The sequence below is a fragment of the Pogona vitticeps genome, chromosome 5, assembly GCF_051106095.1.
Source record: "Pogona vitticeps strain Pit_001003342236 chromosome 5, PviZW2.1, whole genome shotgun sequence".
NCBI lineage: Eukaryota > Metazoa > Chordata > Lepidosauria > Squamata > Agamidae > Pogona > Pogona vitticeps.
The window spans coordinates 3,132,785-3,160,735 of record NC_135787.1 but is presented as its reverse complement, the minus strand read 5'-3'; the positions used below and the strand labels follow the sequence as shown (position 1 = coordinate 3,160,735).

The following is a 27,951-nucleotide window of genomic DNA, read 5'->3' as shown; positions in this document are numbered from 1 at the left end:
CTGAAGGACTGATTGAGGTGGTGGGGTTGAGGTGGAGTGGCAACAGATTGAAAAGGTGCATAAAGGCGGCCTCCAGGTAACAACAAGCAGGGCTATCAGTCATTTCAGGAGCAGGAAAGGGGAGGGAAGCAATTTTTGCTGGTGAGCTATAGGGAAAAATGGGAAGTAAAGGGAAGGAGAGATGTGTCAGTTCTCTGTCAAACTTGGTCATAAGCACCCACTGTGAGGTGTGTGTTTGTGAGTGTGTGTGTGTTTGGCACATGCCCATAGTGAGGGTAACAGCAGCGGTATGCCCAAACAGATACACTGTTCGTGCATACCGCTGGGAGACCACTGTGGAAGAAACCCTCATCGGATCCCACTGTCCTGGGCATTTATTTATTTATTTATTTATTTATTTATTTATTTATTTATTTATTTATTTATTTGTCATTAGGACATAGAACCTGTTGTTAATGTATTTGAATCCCACCACTGGCGCCAGATGCTTTTTCCCTAGATAACTGGTCCTTATCACCTACTGTACTGGGAAGGATGGGGATGCCTCTAGTTGCACGTAGCGGGTCTGGGTCTTCCATCAGGAGGAGACAGGTGTGGAATCCGCCTGCCCTGCGCCAGGGGCTCCTTAATCCCCGCGTTTGCTCCACTCCCTCAATTCGCAGCAGATGGTTTTTGTCAACTTGCTAAAAGTTTAAAAATGTTTGAAATACATAAATACTGTTTGAGTCCATCGCTCTCTCTTTCTCGGCCTGTCCTTCCTCCCAGAAATATTGCGAGGGTCAACCGGGAAGCAGGCGCGTCACCTGGCATTCTTTGGAAGAAGAAAAGCAGGCTAGAAAAGTAGGCAGTGCAACAAAACCCATCAACGACACGTGAACCGAGACGTACTGTTAAAAAAAAAAAAACGCTCCGAAAACGAACGCACGCTATCTTCTGGGCTCGCGTCGCGTGCAAGCCGATTCACACGTTCCCCACCCGCTAACTCTTGACCCGTCTGCACGCGAAGGCGCGCCCACGTGCAAAGAGACCCGAGGGTTCGGGGAGGGGCGGGGGAGAGAAAGACCCCCCCCCCCCCAGATGGCCGCGACACGCGAGCAGCCTCGCAGGTGGCTCACCGGGCAACGGAAAAGGCCGGCTCGGGCGGGGGGGGGGGGCGCGGGTCGTGGGAAGGCCCCGACACGTGAGCCGCTGAAGCTCCGTGGCCAACCAACTCTCTACCCGTTTAGAAAGCGTTCGGACGGGAGCTCTGAGCGCCGGCAAGGCTTGCCTCACCCCCCCCCCGAGAGAGCCGCGCCCCCGCGTGGCTCCAGGCAGGACGCGCGCCGGATTCGAACCCAGGGCTTGGAGAGGCGCCCTCCCCGCGGGCCCTCCCGCTTCTCCGGGGACCTACCGGCGCACGGTGCCTCTTGCTCGGGGACAAAGCTCCCTTCTTCCAGGGCGAGGCGCCGGGCGAGGAGAGACCCCCCTACCTGGCCAGCCTCCCGCGGGCGATGCCCGGGCTTGTCCGGCTGGGGGGACGCGCAGCGAGGGAAAAGCAGCCCAGTCCGGGGGAGCGGCGATCCGGAGTGACTCCGGATCCTGCAGGCGTCGGGGGCCAGGAGGGGAGGGAGGGAGGGAAGGAGGGAGGGGCGGCGGGGGTGCGCGCCGGGAGCGCGCTGCCTGTCCTTTCCCCAAAGAGGGGGGAGGACTGCTAACTTTTGCGCAACTTCCCTCCAAAAAGTTCGGACTGATTGTTTTCTCTCGGCAAAACACGCCGCTTTGTGTGTGTTTTTTTAAGCTGCTTGAACTCGGGGGAAAAAGAAACCGAAATCAAACCGTGGAGTCCGCTCCAAAAAAAAAAAAAAAAAAAAAAATTCCAGCCTTTCCCAAAACTTCGGGACGCGCATCGGGTCCCTTGGCCAGAGCGCGCGCGCGCCCCCTAAATCCACTTTTTTCCCCTCCCCCGCGGCTGATCGATGGCCGAGCGCGCCTGCCTTCTAGGTTCCCGTTTGCGGAACGAGGCTTCCAAAGAACTGAGCACCAAACCGAGGTAACAGATCCTGATTCCTGAGCGCAACGTGGCCCCCAAAGGCTCCGCGTTTTGTGTTGAGGGTTTCACCGCGTGTTCTAAACTCATCTGCCTGAAGAAGTGGGCCATGGACCACGAAAGCTGACATCAAAACCTTAGGCGTTCATGCCCCCCCCTTTTGCTTTTTTTGTGTGTGTGTGTTTCTGGTGCCAGTATTCTCAGATGTTAGAATAACATCTCTCTAAGCCCAAAGAAGAGTTCAGTGGATCTCGAAAGCTTGGCCTGGTTTGTCTGTTTGTAATTTGTCTCCAGGGTGGAAATTTTGGGACTTTTTAGTTGAGGGATGAAAAGAAGAGGGGGGGGACATCTGTAATGGAGATCTGTGAATTGATGTCATGGTTTGGAGAAAGGAACAGAAAGTCCAAAAATGGGTAAACGATTATCTGGCCCCATCATCTCCTCCTGCCTCTTCCTCAATGGCGGTTTGTCCGGTCCATGAGCCGAAATCTTGGAAGACAGGAAGTGCCCCCCCTTTTCCATCTTAATTTTTGTTTTTCCTTTTACTCTCAATACTCCATGGGTTCTAAGTTTGGGTGGAAACTACTGGGCCCCCACCAAGCCAGGGTCACTTAATGGTCCAGCAAGGCCCAGATGACACCAGCTCTGTGCCTAAGATGGAAGAGGTGGTCCTGTTTCCTAGCCGACTAGAATGTTGCCGGATGACGGCACAAAAGTCCTGCTGGCTGTGGACGATGGGAGTCGTTGCCCCAAAATTCCAACAGCCTTTCCAGATTCTGGCGCTGTCTCTCCGGAATGTCTACGATGGGCCTGCATTTATTTTATCTGTTTGTTTGTTTGTTTGATTTATACCCTGCCCATCTGGTCTAAAAGACCACTCTAGGCGGCTCATAAAGGCCACGCAGGGTCAAACTTCTCTGGAGGATCACAAGGAGAAAAACATATTAATAAAGTGTGCTGCTTATATACCGCTCCATTGTGCTTCAAGCACTCTCTGGGCAGTTTACAAGTTAAATATGCAGGCCACACATTGCCCCCCCAGCAAGCTGGGTACTCATTTTACCGACCTCGGAAGGATGGAAGGCTGAGTCAACCTTGCGCCGGCTACCTGGGATTGAACCCCAAGTTGTGAGCACAGTTTTGGCTGCAGTACAGCGGTTTAACCACTGCGCCACGAGGCTCCTAATATTATTAATATTATTAATAAGTTAATCCAAAAATAGAGAAGACAAATGTGAAAGTGTACAGTAATACTCAAAAACATTAGGAGCAATAAATACTTTTAATTCTACCATAAACGGAAGGTCTGCCCTGTTTCCCTGAAAATAAGACCTAATATGATTTTTCAGGATGCTCGTCATAGAAGCCCTACCCCAAAAATAAGCCCCAATAAAGGGAAACCCCCGCCCACCACCCTTGTGCAGCAGCCAGAAGAAGAGGAAATGACTGTAAAATAAAACATCCCCTGAAAATAAACTCTATTGCATTTTTTGGAGCAAAAATTAGTATAAGACCCTGTTTTACTTTCAGGAAAACACAATCGCAATCAAAAGCCTAGAGAAGTTTATGAAACAGGAAAAGGTGCGCACAAGAATTTTGGGCTTTTAGGTACTCAACCTGTGCCATAGGAAACGTGGTGCCCCCTGCCACAAACACTCTTGGTGTTACCCATCATTTGGTGAAAATGGCCTGACCTTATCAGATCGGATTAGTACAGTACTGTACCTGTTTCGGCATCAATATAACAGACTGCCTATAGTAGAATACTCTCTTCTGCTCACTAACATTCACGCCTGTTGAAAAACAGCCCTGACAATTGCCATGTGTTTGGGTAAGACGTGATGAACACGGGGGGGGGGGGGTCACGTTCTGGGATTTCCCCTTGCGCGGTGTCACTTTGTGAACGGTATTTATTTATTTATTTATTTATTATTTATTACATTTATACCCTGCCTATCTAGTCAGTTGTGACCACTCTAGGCGGCTACATAGTGAGCAGAAGAGGGGATCCCCAAGACCATCTTGACTGCTGCCATGAGTGTCCTCAACCTTCAGGCCGCCCTGTAAAAAGCTTGGCACCCTTTTTCCGGCTGGCAGCGTGGCCACGGCCTTGTGCCGCCATCTTGAGCCATTTCCTGTCTTTTTGAATCGTGGATACAGAGGCACAGTATCTCACACTCATAAACCAGAAGGGTTTGAAGAGGAGTTAATTGCACTGTGGTGCTTCTGATCACCAAAGGAAAAAGCTGCTTAGAATATCCGGCTACCGGGCCTGGCGACGCTGCTCGCCCCTCAAATCAGAGGGATCCAGCATAAGCTAACTTCTTAGGTGTTCAGTCTTCAGTCAGGAAGGAATAGGATGATGATAGTGACATACCAAGGAAGGAAGAAGGCATAGTAGACCTTATGTTGGCTGATAAGAGGGCCGGGAGCGAGAGGATGGGAAGGGATTGTCTTGCAAGGTGGTCCTATGGCTAATGGGGCCGTTGGCCAATGAGGAATGGCTTTATTTACATTCTCCCCAGAAGGAGACTTATCTCATTTGTGAGAGAAGTTCTAGCATCCATCCACAGAATGACCTTCAAAGTCCTGCAAACCTTTGGCTCCTACTCCGTATCTCTGTGAGAAATGCTCACACCCTAGTTACTTAACAGATTAACCAAAAAAAACCACACACAAAAAACACACCATGAATTCACGCAGCTCTCCTTTCTTAAAAAGCACTTTGGCAAAAGCGGGTGTCCAAACTCGGTAGGCACACCCATCAATACAGATAGTGTGATACTTATCCTCTACAGGGTGCCTCGACTTACGAATGTCCCGACATACGACCATTTCAGGTTACGATCAGCTCTGGCTGCAAAATTTTGTTTCAACTTGCACCTGGAGCTTTGAGTTACAACCAAAAAAAGGTTGTAGGCAGGGAATTCAAATTGCTAACTGTTGGTGGCGATGAGGCTGCTTCTTTGTAGCTCTTTCACCCCAGCAGTTAGAGAGTGTGCGGATCGGAGGAGGCTTCGGACTGCCCGGTAAGGTAAGGTGCTGCTTTCTGCTTTTAAAAAATTGTTCTGGGTGGGTTTTGCAGCGTAGTTTTGGGCTGGGTGGTGGGATTATGTTTCTATGCTGTGATAGGTCTCGCAGGGTTTGTTTTTTGGGTTTTCACCCCATTTCCGATGGGTCTTGTGGGGTTTGTTTGCTTTCTGCTTTGCTTTTTTGGCATTTCCGAAGGGTCTTACACAGTTTGTTTGCTTTCTGCTTTGCTGTTTTTTGCATTTCCGAAGAGTCTTGCACAGTTTGTTTGTTTTCTGCTTTCCTTTTTTTTTGCATTTCTGATGGGTCTTGCACGGTTTATTCACTTTCTGCTTTGTTTTTCCTCCATTTCCGATGGTTCTTGCAGTGTTTTGCTGTTGTTTTTTGGTGATTTTTTTCTTCAGCTGGAATGGATTAATTGCATTTCAGTGCATTCCTATGGGAAATGGTGCTTCAACCTACAACCATTTCAAGTTACGCCCAGAGTTCCGGAACCAATTAAGTTTGTAAATCGAGGCACCACTGTATTCCCGGCCGTACGGTTCCTTCCCTTGTTTCCTCATTGGTTAGGTACTTCAAGGTGTGCAACCGATCCTGTACGCTGAAACCGATCCTGTGAATCCCCACCCCTGTTTACGTCTCCCACCCCTCTCTTTACCTAGAACCCAGACTCTTATTTACTTTTCTCCTTATTTGGTACATGTTCCCTTTCCTTAACCTCCCTGTGGTCATTCTAACTGGCCCATTAAGTTCCTTCCTTCTTACCTAAGCCTTACTCACTTAATCTTTTTGTCAGTACGGTACAATAGCGTACCTCCCTTATCGGTACTTTCCTCTGTTCGTTTCCTGCAAAATTCCTTATGTTAGCTAAATAATTAACCAATACACATACTAATTAAGAAGCAACTTAATCCTCTTGTCCTTACTCCTAGGGAGACTTAAGCCTGGCTGGAGTCGCTCTTCTGCTTTTCCTGCCCTTTCTCCACTATCTTCCAGAGGGAGTTTTTTTTGGGGGGGGCGGGCAGCAGTGACTTCATACTCAAAATTCTGTTCTGGGAAGGGAGGTGAGGAAAAGGTAGACCCTTTCCCCATCAGAGAGACTGGGCCCCTGGGATACCCAGAGAGCATCTGGAAGACCCTGGGACGAGGATGAGCTGGTGCAGCGCAAGGACCATTCTGAGAGGACCGAATAAAAGTGGCTTCCTCCCCCCCCCCCCACAACTGCTTTCGGATGACAACTTCCCAAATCCCTCAGGTCGCCGAGAGAGGACTTTCCCAAACTCCGTGAGGCCCATCTCTCCAAACATTCAGAGGATGGAGACCTGCAGGAATGGCTATCAGCTCTTTTCTCTTTGATTCCAAGCCAGGGGGTCCACGTAACCCGAAAAAAAGTCGGAGGACAAGCTCACTGTTGTTAGAGGAGGCTGGACGACGGAGAAGATTTCCCCAGGAACTCTGGGGCTGTACATCTAGGGGTTATTTCATAAAAGAAAAAGGGGGGGGGGAAATAAACTGGCGCATGTTACTGAATTAAGTCCTGCCTGTAGACTAATTTTTGAAACAAGTGGGTTTTCCTGAATTATAAGCTGCCCGTAAACTGCAGTATCATCGTGGGACACTTAGTGGTGTCCCGAACCCCACCTAGAGGCAGGCCCATCATTCAACTGGCAGGTATTTAGACCCAAGTGCGAGAAATCTCTCTTGCTAGGTCCTCCGGAAAAAGGGCAGGAGGAAAGATAATTTACACGGTGGTAGGGCTCTGAGGTTGCTGCTAACCCAGGCAAACAGAGGTTCTGCCACTAAGCTGTAAAATAAGAGCAGCCCAAAGCCGTTGGCTGTGTCTTTTTAAAGTGAAGACGATGCTTACTTGCTTGCTTTTAATTATTCAATTATATTTTAATGAGTGTCTAGTTTAATTGTTCCTAAAGTAAGTTTTATTATGTGGGCATAGACCCAATTATACAAAGATGCATATGTGTGTGTTTAGTCGTTTAGTCGTGTCCGACTCTTCGTGACCCCATGGACCAGAGCACGCCAGGCCCTTCTGTCTTCTACTGCGTCCCGGAGTTGTGTCAGGTTCATGTTGGTTGCTTCGCAGACACTGTCCAGCCATCTCATCCTCGGTCGTCCCCTTCTCCTCTTGCCATCACACCTTCCTAACATCAAGGTTTTTTCCAAGGACTCTTTTCTTCTCATGAGATGGCCAAAGTACTGGAGCCTCAGCTTCAGGATCTGTCCTTCAAGTGAGCATTCAGGGTTGATTTCCTTTAGAACTGATAGGTTTGTTCTCCTTGCAGTCCAGGGGATTCTCAAGAGCCTCCTCCAGCACCACAATTCAAAGGCATCAATTCTTCGGCGGTCTGCTTTCTTTATGGTCCAGCTCTCACTTCCATACATCACGACAGGAAAAACCATAGCTTTGACTATTCGGACTTTTGTTGGCAAGGTGATGTCTCTGCTTTTCAAGATGCTGTCAAGATTTGTCATCGCTTTCCTCCCAAGAAGAAGGCGCCTTTTAATTTCAGGGCTGCTGTCTCCATCTGCAGTGATCATGGAGCCCAGGAAGATAAAATTTGACACTGCCTCCATATCTTCCCCTTCTATTTGCCAGGAGGTGATGGGACCAGTGGCCATGATCTTAGTTTTTTTGATGTTGAGTTTCAGACCGTTTTTTGCACTCTCCTCTTTCACTCTCATTACAAGGTTCTTTAATTCCTCCTCACTTTCTGCCATCAGAGTGGTATCATCTGCATATCGGAGGTTGTTGATATTTCTTCCGGCAATCTTAATTCCGGCTTGGGTTTCTTCCAGTCCAGCCTTCCGCATGATGTATTCTGCATATAAGTTAAACAAGCTGGGGGACAATATACAGCCTTGCCGTACTCCTTTCCCAATTTTGAACCACTCAGTTGTTCCATGACCAGTTCTAACTGTTGCTTCCTGTCCCACATATAGGTTTCTCAGGAGATGGATAAGGTGGTCAGGCACTCCCATTTCTTTAAGAACTTGCCATAGTTTGCTGTGGTCCACACAGTCAAAGGCTTTCGCATAGTCAATGAAGCAGAAGTAGATATTTTTCTGGAACTCTCTGGCTTTCTCCATAATCCAGCGCAAGTTAGCAATTTGGTCTCGAGTTCCTCTGCCTCTTCGGAATCCAGCTTGTACTTCTGGGAGTTCTCGGTCCACATACTGCTGAAGCCTACCTTGTAGGATTTTGAGCATAACCTTGCTAGCGTGTGAAATGAGTACAATTGTACGGTAGTTGGAGCATTCTTTGGCACTGCCTCTCTTTGGGATTGGGATGTAGACTGATCTTTTCCAATCCCCTGGCCACTGTTGAGTTTTCCAAACTTGCTGGCATATTGAATGTAGCACCTTAACAGCATCATCTTTCAAGATTTTAAATAGTTCAACTGGAATGCCATCACCTCCACTGGCCTTGTTGTTAGCCAGGCTTTCTATGGCCCACTTGACTTCGCTCTCCAGGATGTCTGGCTCAAGGTCAGCAACTACATTGTCTGGGTTGTCCGGGATATCCAAATCTTTCTGATATAATTCCTCTGTGTATTCTTGCCACCTCTTCTTGACGTCTTCTGCTTCTGTTAGGTCCCTTCCATTTTTGTCTTTTATCATGTTCATCTTTGCGCAAAATGTTCCTCTAATATGTCCAATTTTCCTGAACAGATCTCTGGTCTTTCCTTTTCTGTTATCTTCCTCTATTTCTTTGCATTGTTCATTTAAGAAGGCCCTCTTGTCTCTCCTTGCTATTCTTTGGAAGTCTGCATTCAAGTTTCTGTAACTTTCCCTATCTCCCTTGCATTTTGCTTCCCTTCTCCTCTCTGCTATTTCTAAGGCCTCGTTGGACAGCCACTTTGCTTTCTTGCATTTCCTTTTCTTTGGGATGGTTTTCGTTGCTGCCTCCTGGACAATGTTACGAGCCTCTATCCAAAGTTCTTCAGGCACTCTGTCCACCAAATCTAGTTCCTTAAATCTGTTCTTTACTTCCACTGTGTATTCATAAGGGATTTGGTTTAGATTATACCTGAGTGGCCCGGTGGTTTTTCCTAATCTCTTCAGTCTAAGCTTGAATTTTGCTATGAGAAGCTGATGATCAGAACCGCAGTCAGCTCCAGGTCTTGTTTTTGCTGACTGTATAGAGCTTCTCCATCTTTGGCTGCAGAGAATATAATCAATCTGATTTCGATATTGCCCATCTGGTGATTTCCATGTGTAGAGTCGCCTCTTGTGTTGTTGGAAAAGAGTGTTTGTGATGACCAGCTTATTCTCTTGACAAAACTCTATTAGCCTTTGTCCTGCTTCGTTCTGAACTCCAAGGCCAAACTTCCCTGTTGTTCCTTTTATCTCTTGGCTCCCTACTTTAGCATTCCAGTCCCCTAGAATGAGAAGAACATCTTTCTTTGGTGTCAGTTCTAGAAGGTGTTGTAAATCTTCATAGAATTGTTCAATTTCAGTCTCCTCAGCAATGCTGGTTGGTGCATAAACTTGGATTATTGTGATGTTGAATGGTCTGCCCTGGATTCGTATTGACATCATTCTATCATTTTTGAGATTGTATCCCATTACAGCTTTTCCCACTCTTTTGTTGACTATGAGGGCTACTCCATTCCTTCTATGGGATTCTTGCCCACAATAGTAGATATGATAATCATCTGAGCTGAATTCGCCCATTCCTGTCCATTTTAGTTCACTGATGCCCAGGATGTCGATGTTTATTCTTGCCATCTCCTGTTTGACCACATCCAGCTTCCCAACGTTCATAGATCTTAAATTCCAGGTTCCTATGCAGTATTTTTCTTTGCAGCATTGGATTTTCCTTTCACTTCCAGGCACGTCCACAGCTGAGCGTCTTTTCGGCTTTGGCCCAACCACTTCATTAGCTCTGGAGCTACTTGTGCTTGTCCTCCGCTCTTCCTCAGTAGCATGTTGGACGCCTTCCGACCTGAGGGGCCCATCTTCCAGCGTCATATCTTTTAACCTTTTGTTTCTGATCATGGGGCGTTCTTGGCAAAGATACTGGAGTGGCTTGCCATTTCCTACTCCAGGTGGATTGCGTTTAGTCGGAACTCTCCACTATGTCCTGTCCGTCTTGGGTGTCTCTGCACGGCATAGCCCATAGCTTCTCTGAGTTACTCAAGCCCCTTCGCCACGACAAGGCAGCAATCCATGAAGATGCATATAGTATAGTATAAAATCTTGCTATATCGTTTTGCAAATTCTCATAGCTGAAAATAAAAAACTTAGCCACTAACTGTGTTATTATTTGATTCTTTCCGGACAACAGAAACTTCAGATAGCCTGTGGGAGGTAGATCCAGGACATTTACTCATGATTGAATCAAGATATCGAATATGTTGGATCGTATATAAGCTACGTTCTAAAATGATGTGCACCAAGGTCTCAGTAATTCATTGATTCTAATGTTTAACTTTTAGCCTTTTGTTTCTGATCATGGGGCATTCTTGGCAAAGATACTGGAGTGGCATTGCCAATTCCCACTCCAGGTGGATTGCATTTAGTCGGAACTCTCCACTATGACCCGTCCATCTTGGGTGTCCCTGCACGGCATAGCCCATAGCTTCTCTGAGTTGCTCAAAGCCCCTTCGCCACGACAAGGCAGCAATTTATATGCAGAATACAACATGAAAAAGGCTGGACTGGAAGAATCCCAAACTGGAATTAAGATTGCTGGAAGAAATATCAACAACCTCCGATATGCAGATGATACCACTCTGATGGCAGAAAGTGAGGAGGAATTAAAGAACCTTGTAATGAGGGTGAAAGAGGAGAGTGCAAAAAACGGCTTAAAACTCAACATCAAAAAAACGAAGATCATGGCCACTGGTCCCATCACCTCCTGGGAAATAGAAGGGGAAGATATGGAGGCAGTGTCAAATTTTACCTTCTTGGGCTCCATAATCACTGCAGATGGTGACAGCAGCCAGGAAATTAAAAGATGCCTGCTTCTTGGGAGGAAAGCGATGACAAACCTCGATAGCATCTTAAAAAGCAGAGACACACCTTGCCAACAAAAGTCCGAATAGTCAAAGCTATGGTTTTTCCTGCGGTGATGTATGGAAGTGAGAGCTGGACCATAAAGAAAGCTGACCATCGAAGAATTGATGCCTTTGAATTGTGGTGCTGGAGGAGGCTCTTGAGAGTCCCCTGGACTGCAAGGAGAACAAACCTCTCCGTTCTGAAGGAAATCAACCCTGAGTGCTCACTGGAAGGACAGATCCTGAAGCTGAGGCTCCAGTACTTTAGCCATCTCATAAGAAGAGAAGACTCCCTGGAAAAGCCCCTGATGTTGGGAAAGTGTGAAGGCAAGAGGAAGAGAAGGGGACGACAGAGGACGAGATGGCTGGACAGTGTCATTGAAGCGACCAACATGAATTTGACCCAACTCCGGGAGGCAGTGGAAGACAGGAGGGCCTGGCGTGCTCTGGTCCATGGGGTCACGAAGAGTCTGACACGACTAAGCGAATGTTTAACTTATGTTTCTAATTCTGTTCTTTTTAAATACAGTATTGTGAGCTGCCTTGGATTCCCCTTATAAGGAGAAACGCACCTATATTTAAAAAAAGCAAATAAATAAATAAACGGAGGGGAATTCCAAGGTGCCACGGACGGAGGTGCAAACGATAAGGTTTAATGACCGTCCCATTTGTGTAAAGGCTTTATGCGTCTCTGTTTGTGAGCTACCCCAGATTTAAACGTTTTCAGGGCCTTCTCAGTTGCTGCTCCCAGACTAGAACCCCTTGCTGGAAGCCGGTTGTCTTCCCACTAGCAGGCAAAGGATGTCCTGTTCAGGCAAGCTTTGGGTGACCTAACGGTTGGAAAAAGCAGCCTTTCATTGGGGAGGGAAGTGCTGTGCTTTAAATATTGAATTAAAGAAATTAGCCAGCCAACTTTTTAAAAAAAGTTTAGTTTAAGTTTAGTGTTATAATTAAGTGCTTTTAAAAAGCTAGTTATAAAAGACTGCATTAGGAGGAAAGTGGAAAGACTGTATAAATGGCATTGTTGTTGTGGGTTTTTTGGGCTCTTTGGCCGTGTTCTGAAGGTTGTTCTTCCTAACGTTTCGCCAGTCTCTGTGGCCGGCATCTTCAGAGGACAGCACTCTGTGCTCTGGTGTAGTTGGCTTTGGGAGTGCAGTATTTATGGCTGTGAGATAGGCCTTTGTCTTTTTCTGTAGATGGGTGATTAGTGTGTATTGTTGTGACTGTATTGTTGTGCTAAGGAGGAGAGATTATCTGTCACTGTGATTGATGGGTGTCATTAGCTGGTCTTTTGTGTGTAGTGATCCCGTCCTTGTGGCTGGGTAGAGTTCGTTGACCTTTTGCACGCTGTATTTTTGAGAGCTGGGAGCCAATGACATTGTTAATGACATTGTTTAATTAAATATAATAAAGACTTTAATGCTGGGAGTTGCACCCAACAAAGTCAGTGACATTTCCTTCCTAAGAAACTTGTTTAGGGTTGGGTGGCGTGAGGTCAGTGTGCAACAGAGCAATAGGGAACTTGCACCAATGTTAGGCTTCTGTGTGAGAGAGACAGGAGTTATTTTTATTGCTAATTTGCAAAGGGCAATCTGATTTGACTGGCGGTTACTCTTCTGACTTGGTCTGGTTGCTTGGGAGGTGAGTTTCGCTCAGCTTCTCTGCCTTTCTGCACAAGATAAGAGAAGGCAGTGGGGAGCATAAATATTGCAAGGAATTCCCTGGCATTCTGTTCTTGATAAATCCCATGGAAACGGAGGAACCTAAAACAAGTCTCCATTCGTGTATCTTGAGTGAGGAAGGACCTCTTTGGAATTAGGCAGTGGTTCTACCTCTACTAGCCGGATTAATCAAAAATAGTTTTCTACTCTGTATTCCATTTAGAGGCCAGGTTTCTGCAAGAGATATCCAAGGCAACTAACAGTAGAAAAAAAACTATAGATTATAAAAGAAGATAGCAAACCATTGGGGGGGGGGGGGAAGAGAATCTAAAAATAAACTAATATATTAGCAGCCCGTGCAAAGAGGATTAAACTAAAATGGAGAGTGGAAAACCTAGAACAGGAAAGGACAAATCAGCTTGTATAGGAAACACACTCTGGTGAAATGAAATCAGTTTTGCCCTGAATTAAGAAGTGTTTTTTTTTGGGGGGGGACTGAAAAAGTCCCTCCGTCCCTCAACTTTCTGCTGGTGCATATTTATGTACAGTATTTATTAGTTTGTTTTATGGGCCACCTTTCTCCTATTAAGGGGACCTAAGGCAGCTCACGGTATGAAAAAGAGCAGAATTAAAAACACAAGAAGTTAAACATTAAAAAACAAGGGTGCTAATTAAAATCCAATTGAATAATTAAAAATTTAAGTCAACATTAAAAGCTCTCGTAACTTGTAAAAGGCATCCAGGCAGTCCTGAGGGTTAAATTATCCATTATTAGATGGGAAGGGTAGACCTGCTACCCTTTTTTTTGGACTCCAGTCTCCTTCAGTGTCGATTCAATATTTATTTACTTATTTCTGTGTGTAAAGGAGGGCTTACAGCCTATGTATTTCTGAAGTGCATTTCCTCTTTGTGCGGAAAGATTTGTCTTTATTGGACTCCTGTTCCAGGCATTGCCTGGTCTCCATAACTGCTGAGTGGGGTTGCATGGGGATGCTGGGACTCGTAGTCCCAGCTTTGGGTTCCAACCTGGAGCTTTTAAGATTTGCAATTTCCCTTATTTTGCTGGAATTAAAAAAAAAATTAAAGGAGTCTGGGGAGGATTGCAGGGCCGAGAAACATTCTCTGGGGTCCTGGGGAGCACCGATCCACACCGTGTCCCCACACCATCCTGGATCAGAAATAAACTCTGTTGAAATCCACGGGACACCTTTTCCTTGAGAAAATAACTTGTGGGAATTTCTTACTGAAAGGGGAGTTCCAGTTCCTAGGGCCATGCTCCAGGGACAGCTGTATGCATGCGCTTACACAGAGTTAAGTGCCACAGAATGCCATGGCGGCTTCCTTCTGAGTAAATTTGGCACTCAACCGCCAGCAGCTGCCGTTATTGAGCCCTTCCGCACCTCTTGCCAGGTGGGGGAGTTGGGTTAACCCTGGGGGATATCTTAAGTGAGAAATCCAGCACCTGGACAGCCCTGGTGTTTGAATCCCCCCCCTCCTTTTTTATCTGCAAGTAAATCAAAGATCTTCTCACCTGGGGGAGAGGGGGAAAAAGGGGGGAAGCAAATCTTTTCCTGCTTTCCCTGTTTGGCTTGCTTGCACACCCCACCCCTGGTTTTAATCTGTTTGGGTTGATTTGGGGTGTCTGGGTCCTGTTAATTCCCCCAAAGTGTCTGCATCTCTCCTTAACAGTGTCTGAATTCCATTTTTGGAGGGAGGTAATTTAAGAAAGGATGGAGAGAGGGGGGAAAAACCCCATCCAGGGGAGATAGAAGAGAAGATTGAAAAGACACTTTAGATTATATTTGGAGGTTTCTCCCAAATCTTTCCCCATAAACCCCACAAAAGATAGCATTTTGCTAGGGTAGAAAAAGCTTTTGAAAGAAACGTAGGCATGCCCGCGGCCTTCTCAAACATGCAATCTAGTTCATCAGAAATCTTTGCCCCTTTGTGGTCTTGCTAAGAGGAACTGCCTTAATAAGTATTGACGAGTCATTTAGTTTATTAGCATTTATATAATAAAGAATCTCGTGGCAGCTTTGAGAGTAACAGGGGCTTTTGTCTCCTGCACCCCATGGGAGCAGGTCCCAAATAAACTGTGTAGGCTTTAAGGTTCCACAAGATTCTTGGTCAGTTTCAGGGCAGCCGACTAGCCCTTATAATGCTTGCGCAGACTTAACAGGGCTGCCTCCTCCACACGTGTAGATTTGCAGCTTTAATATCTCTCTGGAGTCTTATCTTTGGAAGGACCTCAAACCGGAGCCTTTGGCTGACAGAGGTTGTAAGGAAAGGAGAGCGTATCTTGAAAAGCCAGGCTAAATCTGAACCTGGTCAGTAGGGTGTTATTTCCCCCCCCCCCCAAACCCCAAATCCTCCTACCAACATGGGCCACTTTTTGGAGCACTTCTCCAGCCTGCTTTCTTAAGGAGTCATAAGCACTTTGCTGGACCGGGATTCCTAGAGCTGTTTGGGTTTTAAAACTAGGTGCAGAATTTTTGCAAACTGGGGGAACAAGGCGGTTGAAAAAAAAAAGTGGGGGGATTCTTATAAACCCCCGGCAGGAGAGGTGTGTGTTGGGTACAGGTGACCTTGAGGAGGGCTGTTTCCCCTTTTAGAAGCAGAGCATCCGAGAACGCAGGTGGGAGAGCATTCGGAGGGAAAGTAGGTGGGAACTCCTTTATCTGCCAGACCCTGCTATCTGTTGCCGCAACCCCAGTCTGCACCAGCTGCATTTTATTTTTATTTTATTTTTTTGCATCCAGTACAGGGAGAAGGATTGTTAGCCTTTGGCTAGCTCTTGTTTGGAGACTTTTAAGAGTTATTTCAATTGCTCAAGTGCAGCTTTCCTCCTCCATCAAACTTTAAATGCGTTGCTTCACTTGCTAGAAGGTCTTCCGTAGGGGAAAAAAAATATAAGTTTTCTACCAAGGTTTTGTGGTTGAACATCTACAGAGGATGGAAGACAATGGCTGAAAAATTCTTAACTTCTTTTTAAAAATCTGTGTTTTTTTCCCCCTTGGAGCAGAGCCTGGCTCCTATTATCTTTCCTCTTCATTTCTGTACCGTTGGTGGAGAGAGAGAGAAATTCCCAGTGGCCTTGTATCCCATGGGCTAATTCTGTCTGCCATATTTCATTGATTTATTGGTTGGTGGGTCTGAGATAGTCACCTTGCCTGTTTTTTTGTAATTTTACTGCGTCATGTTTGTTTATTATGTGATTTTATTAGGGTTGAATTTGTGTGCAGAAGAGTTGTACCTGTCTTTTCCTTTATTTACATCTTTTCTCTGTTTTTTTTTTAAAATAGGTACTAGCCTTCTCTTCCAGGAAAATCACCATCACCGGAGAAATGCGCACTTTTAGTTCGAAAGAGGCCTGCCAGCTTCTCTATAACAAATTTGTCGTCATCCTGGGCGACTCGAGTGAGTGTCACAGTCCTGAGGGTTCTGGGTTTTTTGGAGAAGGGATTGGAGAAGGAGGCGTCTTCTAGTAGTAACGATTTTTTCCCCCCATCCATAAATGGGTTGGTTTGCAAGAATTCCAAGGCAGAGAGGCCTCACCACTCCATTGCCTTCGTGTTTTATTATCTATAAATTCCAGGTAGAGGCCTTGTAGTCCGGTGGAAGAGTGTGGGGGTCCATTGAGCTTTTTACTTTCCTGCCTTTTGTCTATGGGGAGAAAAGCAGTTTAAAGAAGGGGGAATTTGGGGTCAAAAACCAGCAGGAATGAAGAAAAAAAAAGGATGGTCCTCTTGTTTGCATGTAAAAGGCCCCCATATTCAGTTCTTGGCAAGTGCCATTTAAAAATAAGAATAGGCATAATCTCCTGGGTGACTTCCATTTGCCTGGAAGGCATCGGGGTTTAGGGTTAAGTCTTGGATTAAAAGCAAAAAGCCAGGAATCGGAAATCCTGCTTGATAATCTAGATGCACTGGTGGCTTTTCTGCTTGCACTCCAATTACTGACCCCAACTAGAGAAGATTTGTGTAGAACTAAATAGGAATCCCAGTGATTCCATTGGGTTTAGGCTGCTGGCTGTTCTTAAAGTCAATAAAACAAAATAATAATTGCAGTAAGAATAGCTGAGATCCTGCATCTCCGAGCACCAGGTTTACATATGTAACTGGTGGAGCATTTCTGCCCTTATAGTTGGTGTAAATAGTGCCATAATCAACAGAAGAAGGCCTGGAAATATTTTTTACAATAAAATAAAACATGTTTTTATCTCAAAGGGAAGAGAAAAATCTGGGACGCAATCTCGTGTTTAGAAAACCGGAATGTAAATTCCCGCCATCTCAATCAAAGCCTTATCATTTAATTAATGATTTTCTTGATACTGGCTTTCCCCTTTAGCCCTCTTCCTCTAATTTTTTTTCCTGCACCACTTAGCCCAGTGAAGAGAAGGAGAAACATTTTGGTGGTCCTAATAAAGATGTTGTCCGCTGTGGATTCTGGCGTTGGTCTGAAACCTTCTAAAATCTAAAGATGGTTTGCTGTTGGTTCTCTGTAGCATTCAGCTATTTTATGATGCTTCTCCAAAACAATTTAAGTACTTTTATCTTTGTGCGTTATTTATTTATATTGAAAAAATATTTTTACTCTGCCTTTCTCCTTAAAAAAAAGAATCTAAGGCAGCTTACATCGTTTAAAAAAAAAGCAAAATTGAAACCTTTTAAAAAAGTTATTTGACTGTTACAAAGAATTAAATAAATGTCATATTGAATAGATTATAGAAGCATTACTAAAACAGATTAAAAAGTGACAAAAATACAAATTTTCCAACCCCTCTTTTTTTTTTTTTTTAAATCCCACTCAGACAGCCAGTGATTAAGGGAAAGCCTGCCAGCAAACAGATAGGTTTTTGTCTAATTGTGGAAGGATAGCAAAGATTTATTTATGTATTTTAAATCTTTTTATGGTGCCTCTCGCCTTAGAAAAGGACTCAAGGCAGCCGACATCCATTGAAAGACAATATTTCAAGCTGAAAACCATGAGGGTTGGCACCATGAAAAGAAGGAGCCAGCCTGGCCTCTTTTGGGGAATCTTTGCAACCACTATTTCAGTTAATTAAACCTGTGTTGTGTTTCCCATAATAGAAGGGTGAGGGGGGACAGTGAAGCTGAGATGGAGGCAAAATGATTTGCTGATGAGGAACTTTCATCGTGGGCTTCAAAGCTGTTGCCCTTAAGCCCCTCGGCGCCCTGTCACTCATGTGGCTGAAATTCACCCAGAGGTCATGTAGTCTGTCCTCAAGGCTGCGCCTTCAGCAGTAGCTCTTCGGTTGCAACCTGGCCGCAAGGAGAGTGTGTGGCCTGCCCTTGTTGCGGTTTTACCTTCTTCTTTTTCAGTCCAGAGGTCGGTGTACAAGGATCTCGTCCGGCTGCTGCAGACCGATAGCTTGCTCACCACGTCCCAGATGAAGGCCAAGGTAGCCCACGGAGGCCCTTCCGCCCTGGGGTCGGGGGCTGCTTGTGCTTTCCGTTGTGACTTAGATCAGCGGCTCAGCACCCGGCAGGCCTGGGTCCAGAAACGTGGACCGGCGGGAGCCGGGGATCCCCTTCCCCCTGGAAGTCATAAAGCATTCAAGCCAAAAGCTTGCCGGTGCAAATGCGGGGTTTCTTGGATTATAGCATTCTGGCAGTCTTTGGGCGAACAGAAGCTGCCTCCCATAGCCAGCCCTGGTGCTCTGTTTGCTAATCAGATTGGGAAAGGCGCATTGTTCCCAGTCTGTAAAGACCCGGCTGTGTTTGTTTGTCTCGTCTTGTTGGAAAAATTAAAGAGGGAAAAGAGAGAGAGAAAGAAAAGGTAAAATATTGTGGCCTTCCCGGGACACTCTGTTATGGAACTAGAACTGGCCGTTGAAGAAACTAAGGACTTACAAGAGGAAGACCACAAACATTGGCTACATCAGCCAGTTTCAGAGCGCCTCTAGTGCTTAAGTAGAGATCAGGCCCTCTTGCTGTTGTGTTTTGTGCCAACCAACTTATAGTAACCTTATAGGGATTTCTAGGTAAGAGATATTTAAGGAATGGTTTACAGATACTGCAGAAAGCTGTATATATAATGCACTAAGAGGTCTTTTGCTTATTCCGTGTCATGTTGTGGATATTGTGATGGAATAGGATTCCAGACACCTTCATTTGAATCCTTCCTTGGCCATGGAAACTCCCTACGGGGTGGCCATGGTAAACCACTCCCTAAATAGCTCCCTTAGCTTGGAAACGACTAAGGTTGCTGTAAGTGGGTTCCATCTTGGGTCAAAAATAATTGTCTCCTGTCTCCTCAGCTGCTCATGAGGAGGTGTCTAAATCCAGAGGGCATGTACTGTACTGTACTTGCACGCCTTCTGGGTGAAGAAATCCACCTCTTAAGGGCCTGAATAGATTTTGATCCACGAAAGCTTTGATGATGTTGGATTGTGACATCCAGCCATTCAGGGATCTTGAGGCATTCCTTACATAAGGGGAGCCTCTGTTTCTCTATCCTCCTTCTATGGGAGGTGGGCCAGGCAGCGAGGGGAAGAGAGGGTCCCGTTTGCCCATCCTGCAACGGTCCTTTACAGCCTTTCATCTCTAGAAGGAACTCCTGCACGGCATTGTCTTCCTCCGTAAGATGCGCTGCACGGCTTTGCTTTTACAGCTAGTCGACGGGTTGAGGTGCCCGACACGTTACGCAGGGGTGGCGGGGGACCCCTTTTTTGTCTCTCACCCCTGCCGAACGTCAGTGACTTTGGAGCGCCAGAGGTTTCATCCTGCACTCTGGTGGAGGAAGGATCTCTTTTTGGAAAGGCTGAAGGGAGGGATGTGGGATAAAAGGGGTATGTGTGTGTCACAATCCGCAGCACACAGCCCTGCTCTCCTCTCTCTCGATCTCTCTCTCTCCCCCCAGGGGGAACTCCGCTTCCAGAACGACCACTTAATCGAAGGCGGGGTGGAGGGCGGCTTGCACAACGAGACCCATTACCGTGAGGTGCGCCAGTACCGCACCGACCACCACCTTGTCCGCTTCTACTTCCTGACGCGAGTGTATTCCCCTTATCTGGAAAGCATCCTGGACGATTTCCGGGCCGGGCTGCAGCCGGATGTCTTGATCCTCAATTCTTGTGTCTGGGACGTCTCGAGGTAAGCTTGCTCTGCGTTGCCCCAGTTGGTGGCTTCCGGCGAGTGCCTTGAAGCTTCCACGTCCTCGGAAACAAGCCTTTGGTATGATGGCCAATATGCCGTCGTGTTGGCGAGAGGAGCAGCCGGCCCCTGCCCCGGGCGACGTGATCCGACAGCATTGCTCTCTTAACAGGGGTTGGGGCTCCTTGGCTCCAAAGCCCCCCATCGAGGACTGACGGCTCTCCTTTCTTCCGGCAGATACGGCTCGGCCTCCATGAAGCAATACCAAGCAAACTTGGAGACGGCCTTTGACAGGCTGGAAGCCGTCCTCCCGTCCTCTTGCCTGGTGATCTGGAACATGACGATGCCGCTGGGTCGCAAGATCAGAGGGGGCTTTCTTATACCGGAGGTAAGGAAGGGCAGGAGCCCACCCACCCCTGTGGCTTTGTCTAGGGATCTCGGCTGCTGCCAGCTCTCCAAAGCCCCAACCAGCTTGGCTGGTGGTCTGAGATAGTCCCGACAACGCCCGGGTTCGGAAACCCCTTGACCTGGCCCTTTTGAGTGGCGGGACAGGGGCTGCTGGAGAATAATATATATATGTTTGTGCAAGTGGACTGCTCCGTTGAGTTCCCCTGAAGGAACCTAAGGAGAATGAGTAGAGCGAGTTACGGTGGTGTAGCATGGAGGAGAACGTGGAGAGGATGTTTGGACAGAGGAATTCACAAGGCACTTTGTATGTTGTGTAATAAACTGCCAATTCCTTGACTGTTTCTTTTGATGCCTCGATAGTCCGAGGTGGCTTCGTGCCTGAGCGGGACCGTGTCTGAGGGATGAACTAGAGGACCCGTTTGCCATGTTGTTAGGAGAGGTGCTCTCCCAAATGGCAAAAGATGTCTGTTTGTCATCACACGCAATTTTGCTTACCTGTGAATTTTGCATTTAGTGTGCTTTGTCATTAGCAGGGAAGCAGTGGCTGAATTTGCAAGTGGGACTGCTGACGCACGCCCCTGTAAGGCAGCCCTTTTACGCTAGCCGGTGTCAATCTTAGGTTGCCTTTTCAGTTTTAGTTTGGGATATCATGCAGTTCATTTTTTAAAAATTATCTTAGGCATTGTAAGTTTTGCTGAAGGATGTAAACCACCCTGACTAGAAACTAGTGTTTCACTACGTCAGATATCTAAAAACTCCAGCCAGCCAGTTAGCCAGTTGCTGGAGCAGAAGCAGGTTAAGTAAAAGGAGTAATTTAATCCTTAGTTTTTAATCCTTAGTTTGACCCCGGGGCTGCCTGTATTGGGCCAATTTTGAAAAACATGTGAGAAACAGAAGCCTGGTCCCCGTGCAGACATTTGTGTTGTTTTGCACGATAGTGGGAGTGTTTCTGCAAGGGTCTCATGGCTTGGGGGTCCCTCCAGGGGCACACCCTGGACCCCCCCCCAACGACTGTTAGCCAGCTCCCACACACTGAGACGGTTCCCTCGAGTAGGGTCAGCTGGCTTGTCTCCTCCAGCACGTTGTTGCTCCATCATGTCCCATTCAAGGGCGTCTGAGCCCCCTCCTAAATAACGTCTTGCCCTCTCTTGCTGAGACAGAACATAAAGTATGGAGGGGTGGGGGCAGCTGTGGCCCTCCATTCTGGGTTGGAACCCCCCATAGTCTTTCACCATTGGGGATGCTGGCTAAGCCTGGGGGGGCCCTGCGGTTGCCCACCCCTCCTTGAAGCACCAGCATAAAAGCAGCCTGTCCCTCTGTTACCTCTTGTAACGGTTTCCTGTGGGGCCAGGCATGTGTGGCTTTGGCCCTCGGCCCCGCCTCTCCAGACCGCTTTCTCCTGCAGAGAAGAGTGGGACAAGGGCGAGGCAAGGGTGTTTCAGAGACTGGTTTAACTGGGGCTCTTCTGGCCCAAACCTGTGGGTTTCTAGTGAGTCCGCAGAAGGATGGCGGAAATTGCCATTTCAGACCTAAGAGAGAAGAAGCCTCCCCCCAGCAGGGAATGGCCGAGGATGGGGTGCCTCGTTTTGGTCTTCCATCTCCGGGCGCAAAAACAGCGGCCAGGAGGAGGGAAACTTGGAAAATCCCATCTTCTGGCAGCAACCTTTTGAAGTTCTAAGACCGGGTTTTATTGTGATCCATCCATCCACCACCTGTCTGGATTAGCAGCCCTCACTCTGAGCTGCTCACCTGTGCTGTGCCTTCACGTTCTAGCACCTGTGGCCAGCTCTTAAGTAGAATCTCTGTGGCTTAAAGGTTTAAAGGAGTCACCGGTTTGCTACCCTCGGATTCGCTCCTCCCAGCCCCACGGCGTCCTCTTCCCTCCCGGCTCTAGACGTCTGTCCGTGACTTCCTCTCCTTTCCGGCAGCTCCAGCATTTGAGCAAAACTCTACGCAAGGACGTCATCGAGGGCAACTTCTATGGGGCCATGCTGGCCGGCTCCCACCTGTTTGACGTTGTGGATCTCCACTACCACTTCCGCCACGACCTGGGCCACCGGGTCAAGGACGGCATCCATTGGAACAACCTGGTGCACCGCAGGATCACCAACCTGCTGCTGGCCCACGTGGCAGACGCCTGGGGTGTCGTGATGCTGGAGAAGAAGCCTCGCGCGGGTGAGTGCTGCGGTCCTGGTGCTTTTTCTCCTTTTTTTAAGCTGAGCCTCGTTCCAGCCATGATTCAGCGACTTCTGCTAAGCTGGTTTTAGGTGGCTCAGGATTGTCAGGACCGGCCGAAATCCTGAGGATGTCTACGTAAGGTTTGCATAATTTACTACAGGCAAAGGCAGCTAACTGACGGAAGTTCCAGGGCATGGCTTGGTCGCATGCCCAACTCTTCCCTGGGCACCTCACTCATGAGCTGCTGCAAGCGATGCACATTTTAAGCGGACATCCGCTGGATTCTGACCACTGACTGAGAGCAGCTGGAAAATAAATGAGTGGACCTTGGGTATAAAGATCTGTCACTGAACCATGTCCTTTTCCTATGTGCCTGACAAATATGGGCAGCCTTTGGAGAGAGTTCAAACAATGTAATTTTTACAGTGGTGCCTCGCTAGACAGTTACCCCACATGACAGTTTTTTCGCTAGACATTGACTTTTTGCGATCGCTATAGTGATTCACAAAACAGTGATTCCTATGGGGGAATTTCGCTGGACAATGTTTGGTCCCTGCTTCGCAAACTGATTTTCACTAGACGGCAATTTTGACAGCTCCCTCCACGCTCGCAAAACAGATGTTTCCGGGACCTAAGCTTCGCAAGACAGTGATTTAAACAGCTGATCAGCAGTTCGCAAAGCGGCTTTCCTATGGCCGATCTTCGCTAGACAACGACAATTCTTCCCCATTGGAACGCATTAAACAGCTTTCAATGCATTCCAATGGGGAAATGCTTTTCGCTAGACAATGATTTCGCTAAACAGTGATTTCAGTGGAACGGATTACCATCGTCTAGCGAGGCACCACTGTATTTAAATCTTACTGTTTGGCTAGAAAGGCACTCACCCACCCCCCATACTGGGTCCTTTGCAATCCATAAGATGGCAATGAACTGGCCCGCAGGTGGCCACTGAATCGAAAGAGATCTTCCATTCCTAGCCTAAGTCTGGCATTCCATTGCGTCGGTGGCACATCTTCATAGCCGACAGTCTCGCGGTCCTCCTGTCTCACTTCATCTTCGATTCTGTCTGCGTTTCACCTTCTCTCCCCTTTCCCCTTGTTCACGGAGCTGTGTAGAGGTGGCTGGTGGTCGTCCTGTGTCTGCAAAGGTGGAAGGTTGGTAGAGCCAAGGCTAGCTGGCAGGGCTGTCGAAGCAGAGCAAAAAAAAAAAAAGGGCACTGGAGGCTTGTCTTCTGACGAGTGCACAAGAGGCATCTGGCTGTGGATCCAGAGGTTGGGAGTTCGATTCCTCACTGGGCCTTCTCGTCAAGGGTTAAGGTCCATGAGGAGGATTTGAACTGCAGCACCTATTGATTGATTGATTTGATTTGATTTGATTTCTATCCTGCCTATCTGGGCTACCAATCCACTCTAGGCCACTCTATTTGTTTTCTCTTTTTTTGAAAACACGAGCTTTCTTTTTCTTTTGGGGAGACTCCAGATGCATAGGATCCTTGTGCCCATCCCTCTGGATAAAAGAGAATGGTATTCTTTGCCCTGGTTTCCCGAAGGGCGAATGAAGGCTGTGTTTGCAGAGAGAGGCAAAAGCATGGAGCGCCTCCTTAACAAGGAGGTCGAATAAGGCAACATGGCTTGTCTTCTTCACTTTGGGTGTGGGTGTGTGTGCGTGCGCGCAATCCGTTGCCTTACAGAGCATCTGCTTGTAACTGGACCCTCTGTCTCATGATCCCCAACGACCGACACTCAGAGGCCCATGAGCTCTGAAGGTGATACAGAGTTGCTGCAACCAAGGTCGTTCCTGTGGACAACGACTTAAATTTAACGATGCCCTATTCTTTCTCTCTCCCGCCTGTTTGAGAAGGCACAGCCTGTCACACGAGCTCAGACGAGCATCCCTATAAGAGCCAAGGAGAGCCTAAGGCTGGCAGGTTAGCTCCAGGTGAGTGGACGGGTGTGTTTTAGTTAAAAGGAAGCCCATGCAGTGTGGGAAATGAGGACCTGAGAGGAGGGAATACGCCCCTGACCATCATCACCGCGGAGGCCTTTTGAACCCTGACCCTTGATTCCGCAGGCCTGGCGTGCAAGGATGAGCCTCTTGACTTCCATCCGGCGGTGACGCCCTTGTTGTCTCCAGTCCGTCGCCGGAGACCTCCCTCGCCGTCCGACCTCCGCAGGACGTACCCTGATTTCTCCTCGTTCCAGGATGATGGCTTCTTCCTTCCCGGCCATGAGGGGTCACCTGAGCCCTTTGCTGGATTCACCAGCTTCGAGGACAACGATCTTCCACCATTCCACCTGGATGGTATATTCAGTGGGGCACAGTGACATTGAGAAGGCAAATCGTGTGGGGGGTGTCATTTCGGGAAGGGGTGTGTGTGTGTCAAGGGGCTTTGACCCATGGCCCACATTTTGCCCAGACCTGATTTACCTAAAGAATTCTGCACATCCCCCCCTCCATATTTCATCTCCATGGTGGCCATTGGGAGGGAGGAGCATCATCACGTTTTACTCTTTTTTTACCGCAGAATAGCAAGAGGGAGGGTGGAAGCTCAGGAAACACCAGCCTCTTTTCCCCATTCTGCCTTATCCAGTGGTTGAGTGCTAGCTCCTGTACAGAGGTTGTAGAGGTTACTTTTTTTGAACCCTAGCTTCCAGATTCTCTTACTCAGCATAGAAATGAAAGCAGAGGTGAATGGTAGTGAGCGGAAGAGGGGATCTCGTAAACCATCTTGACTGCTGCCATGAGTGTCATCAACCTTCAGGCTGTCCTTTGCTATGTAAAGCTTAGCATCCTTTTTCCTGCTGGTAACGCAGGCACAATATTACACAGTCATATTGGGCCGTTTCCTGGTATGTGGTAGTGTGTTTTTTTTGTTTTGTTTTTGTTTTTGAATCGTGGGTCTAGAAGCACAATATCCCACATTCATAAACCGGAGGTATTTGGAAAAACTGCTATATAAATGGATGCAGAATGTATCGGTGTCAGTTCTCCGGACTACATCTTGCAGAATCCCTTAGGCAGCTTGAGACTTGTAAGCTAAAAAAGGAACTTCCCCAAAGTCCAACTCGATGGAATAACAAAAGAGTCATCTTCACAGCTTCATTTTTGCGCTCTCTCTCTCTCTTCTCTTCTTAGCTGCGGCGTGTAACAACTTCCGCCGTTTCGAGGAGGCCGACCGGACCCGCTTCTCGGTTTACCCCTCCCACAACGTGGTAAATAGCCCCCCAAGATCCCGCAATGATCGCAGAAAAGTCCGCCGGGTCACTGAGCACCGCCATGGCCTGGTCATGCGCCGTCGCTCCTTCCACGCCAGAGACACCAGCCCTTACAGGAGAACCCACGTGCGCTATCGGTGCTACTGAAGCCAAATGACCTGGATGGGGGGGGGGAATAGCCGCTGCGGCAGGGAAGGACTGTCCCACGTAAAGTCTCTTTTTCTGGCACCAGGCTGCCCGTCATGCAATGGTCTATGTCCTCACATGACAGGGTGTGTGGATAATGGGCTTGGTTGTTGGCTTACCTAGCCAAAAGGTTTGTTTTACAGGGATGGCTTGTGGGTTATGTGGCCTTCGGGTCTTGTTTGCATCTTGAGGCCGAGAGCAGGTGCAGGAGGAGCACCTGGACCAAAGAATCTGGTGTTTAGGCTATATCCCCATCCTAGGATTTTTGTCCAGAGAAGACCAGGGTCCTTTTGGATTTAAGTTTTTTTTTCTCTCCCAGGATGTTTCTGTCTTCGCAAGGGGCAGCTGGCTGGATCCACCTTGGATCTGGCTGCTACTTTGCAGGGTTCAGGCAGCGTATTCGGGTTTCAAGCGGCCCCACCTGTTATGTTTAAAATGTGGGAAGCCGTGGGGGGAAGCTTGTGCATGAACCCTGCCTTGCTTCTTGAGGCAGAGTTGGGGGCTGGGGGGGGAGAAGAAATGGGGGGAGGTATTGCTTTGAGATAGTTTTGAGATGCAACCTTGACCCCGTTTGACTTTAAAATTGGATCTGTAGCAAAGGTGCATGGCGGCAACTTTCATTCTCCCCCCCCCCTTTAATCAGAAATGTGTGGGTGTCTTGTTTTGGGGCCCCCGGGGGGCTTGCAGTGGGGTGAAGATGGAGAACCCATAGAAAAACCCTAGTGGCTTTTGGGGCACACAGGATTCTTCATTGCAAGGGAGTGCCAAGGACCCAGGCCGTTCCGTTCCCACCCCAATGCGCCGATGGAGGTGCCCCCCCAGTGGCAAATCCACATCATGCCGACCTTTTCAGGCACATTTCAAGTTGCAAGTTGGTGCAAGTACTGCTTTCTTGTGCATTTATCATGGACTGTGTGTTCTCCGTGTTCTTTGAATATCCATTTACAAGGAGAACTTGTTGAACGCGGCTGCCCGTTATGTGGGACGGTGTTTATGTGTGTGTCTGTTTTAAAAATTAAACCTTAACCCATACCTGTTTTTTGCAGTCTCGGTTTGTTTTGTTTTTGCCCCCTCCCTTTTCCTTTTGGTCTTGAGTGTTTCCCCCACTACAGAAACCTACCTTGTCTTTACAATCGGTGGCCGGCAGATGGCATCCGAGGGCCCTTTTTTAAGGCACAGCCTCCCCGAGGTTTGAGACTCCGGCCGAAGAGGCTGGACTCTTTTCTCAGAGAACTGGAAGTGGTCTGAAAGGGGCCTGATGTCCACCGATCCCCCTTCTGTGTGGCAGATGGGTTAGGGGTTTCTGCAAAGTCCTGGCCGAGACAGCCATGAAATCGGCAATTACGATGGTGGAGCAAGTGCCCTTTATCCTGGTGCCGCGTCTCCCACCAAAGATGCCATGGGCTCCAGGTTGTGGGACTCGCCAAGAACAAGGATTTCTTGCAACCAAGGAACTAACAGGAACGCTGGGCTCAGCCCTCTCTGGAGGTCGGGTCCCCTGCACCAGCACCCCGGGGAGTATCCTTTGGAGAGGGTCCCCCTGTTAAGCCCTGAGAGGGGGGGCCTGAGAGCAGGAGGGGAAGATGAATCCCAACTCTGGTCCAAGAGCCTCCAAGGTAGGGCCAGGCAGAAGGGGTGGGGGATCCGGGGTCCATTCCTCCGCACCTCCTGGGAGCTGCTTCTGGCTTTGGTGCCGATGCTTATTTCTTTCTGGCCCAGCTGTTGAACCAGAGCAGGTGCAGCTGTTCCTGTTGGGCGCTCTGAGCTCGCATCTTGAGGTGTGGGAGGGCTTCCGGAGTCCTGGCCCGGGCATCCCTAATCTGCCACCCTTCCCCAGCCCCACAGGCAGGACTCGGGGACTTCTGCCTGGGGCTCTCTTTCCCAGAATTCCCCAGGTAGATTTCCCAGAATTCCCTAGGCAACATGGCTCCTGGCAATTGTAGTCCAGAAACACAAACCTACCCACTTACAAGATTTGACAGGCAAGATGAACATGGATTATGCTTATGCATCGCACCAATTAGTGGTCTGTAGATTTTTTAAAAAGTTAAATCTTTAGCCTGCGAGGTCTCCAGACCTGGGATTCCAGAAGTTACATTTTTCTGAGTGCATTTT

General features: G+C 47.9%; 2 protein-coding genes across 16 annotated transcripts in view; one reads left to right on the top strand and one right to left on the bottom strand.

The window, feature by feature from the left end:
- LOC110086604 (uncharacterized) overlaps nt 1–1,715 on the bottom strand; it is a 28,542-nt gene extending 26,827 nt beyond the window's left edge. For all 4 annotated transcript variants that reach the window (XM_078394431.1, XM_078394430.1, XM_020807629.3 and 1 more), the window contains exon 1: nt 1,391–1,715. The gene's annotated coding sequence lies outside the window, so the exon portion shown is untranslated. The remainder of the gene's footprint in view (nt 1–1,390) is intronic.
- Nucleotides 1,716–1,854: 139 nt separating this feature from the next.
- On the top strand, nt 1,855–26,874 carry PCED1A (PC-esterase domain containing 1A). 12 transcript variants are annotated; one of them, XM_073002164.2, is made up of 9 exons: nt 1,855–2,029; nt 16,034–16,148; nt 18,074–18,153; nt 19,614–19,846; nt 20,084–20,234; nt 22,183–22,429; nt 24,296–24,373; nt 24,506–24,736; nt 25,571–26,874. In XM_073002164.2, exons 2-9 carry the CDS (start codon nt 16,076–16,078, stop codon nt 25,795–25,797), a joined length of 1,320 nt encoding a protein of 439 aa, XP_072858265.2. In that variant the 5' UTR covers nt 1,855–2,029; nt 16,034–16,075; the 3' UTR covers nt 25,798–26,874. The 12 variants fall into 12 exon arrangements, with proteins under 12 accessions (XP_072858265.2, XP_078250559.1, XP_078250561.1 ...); XM_078394435.1 differs by lacking the exon at nt 1,855–2,029 and adding an exon at nt 4,926–5,060; XM_073002163.2 differs by lacking the exon at nt 1,855–2,029 and adding an exon at nt 12,694–12,711.
- The last annotated feature ends 1,077 nt before the right edge of the window (nt 26,875–27,951 follow it).

What these genes read in the sequence shown, in the direction of transcription:
- PCED1A (XM_078394434.1), top strand. Translation starts at nt 19,338, where the DNA reads ATGCGCTGCACGGCTTTGCTTTTACAGCTAGTCGACGGGTTGAGGTGC. An exon ending in GGGGCTTTCTTATACCGGAG is followed by an intron (nt 20,235 to 22,182) that starts GTAAGGAAGGGC and finishes CCTTTCCGGCAG; the next exon opens with CTCCAGCATTTGAGCAAAAC. An exon ending in GGCTGGCAGGTTAGCTCCAG is followed by an intron (nt 24,374 to 24,505) that starts GTGAGTGGACGG and finishes TTGATTCCGCAG; the next exon opens with GCCTGGCGTGCAAGGATGAG.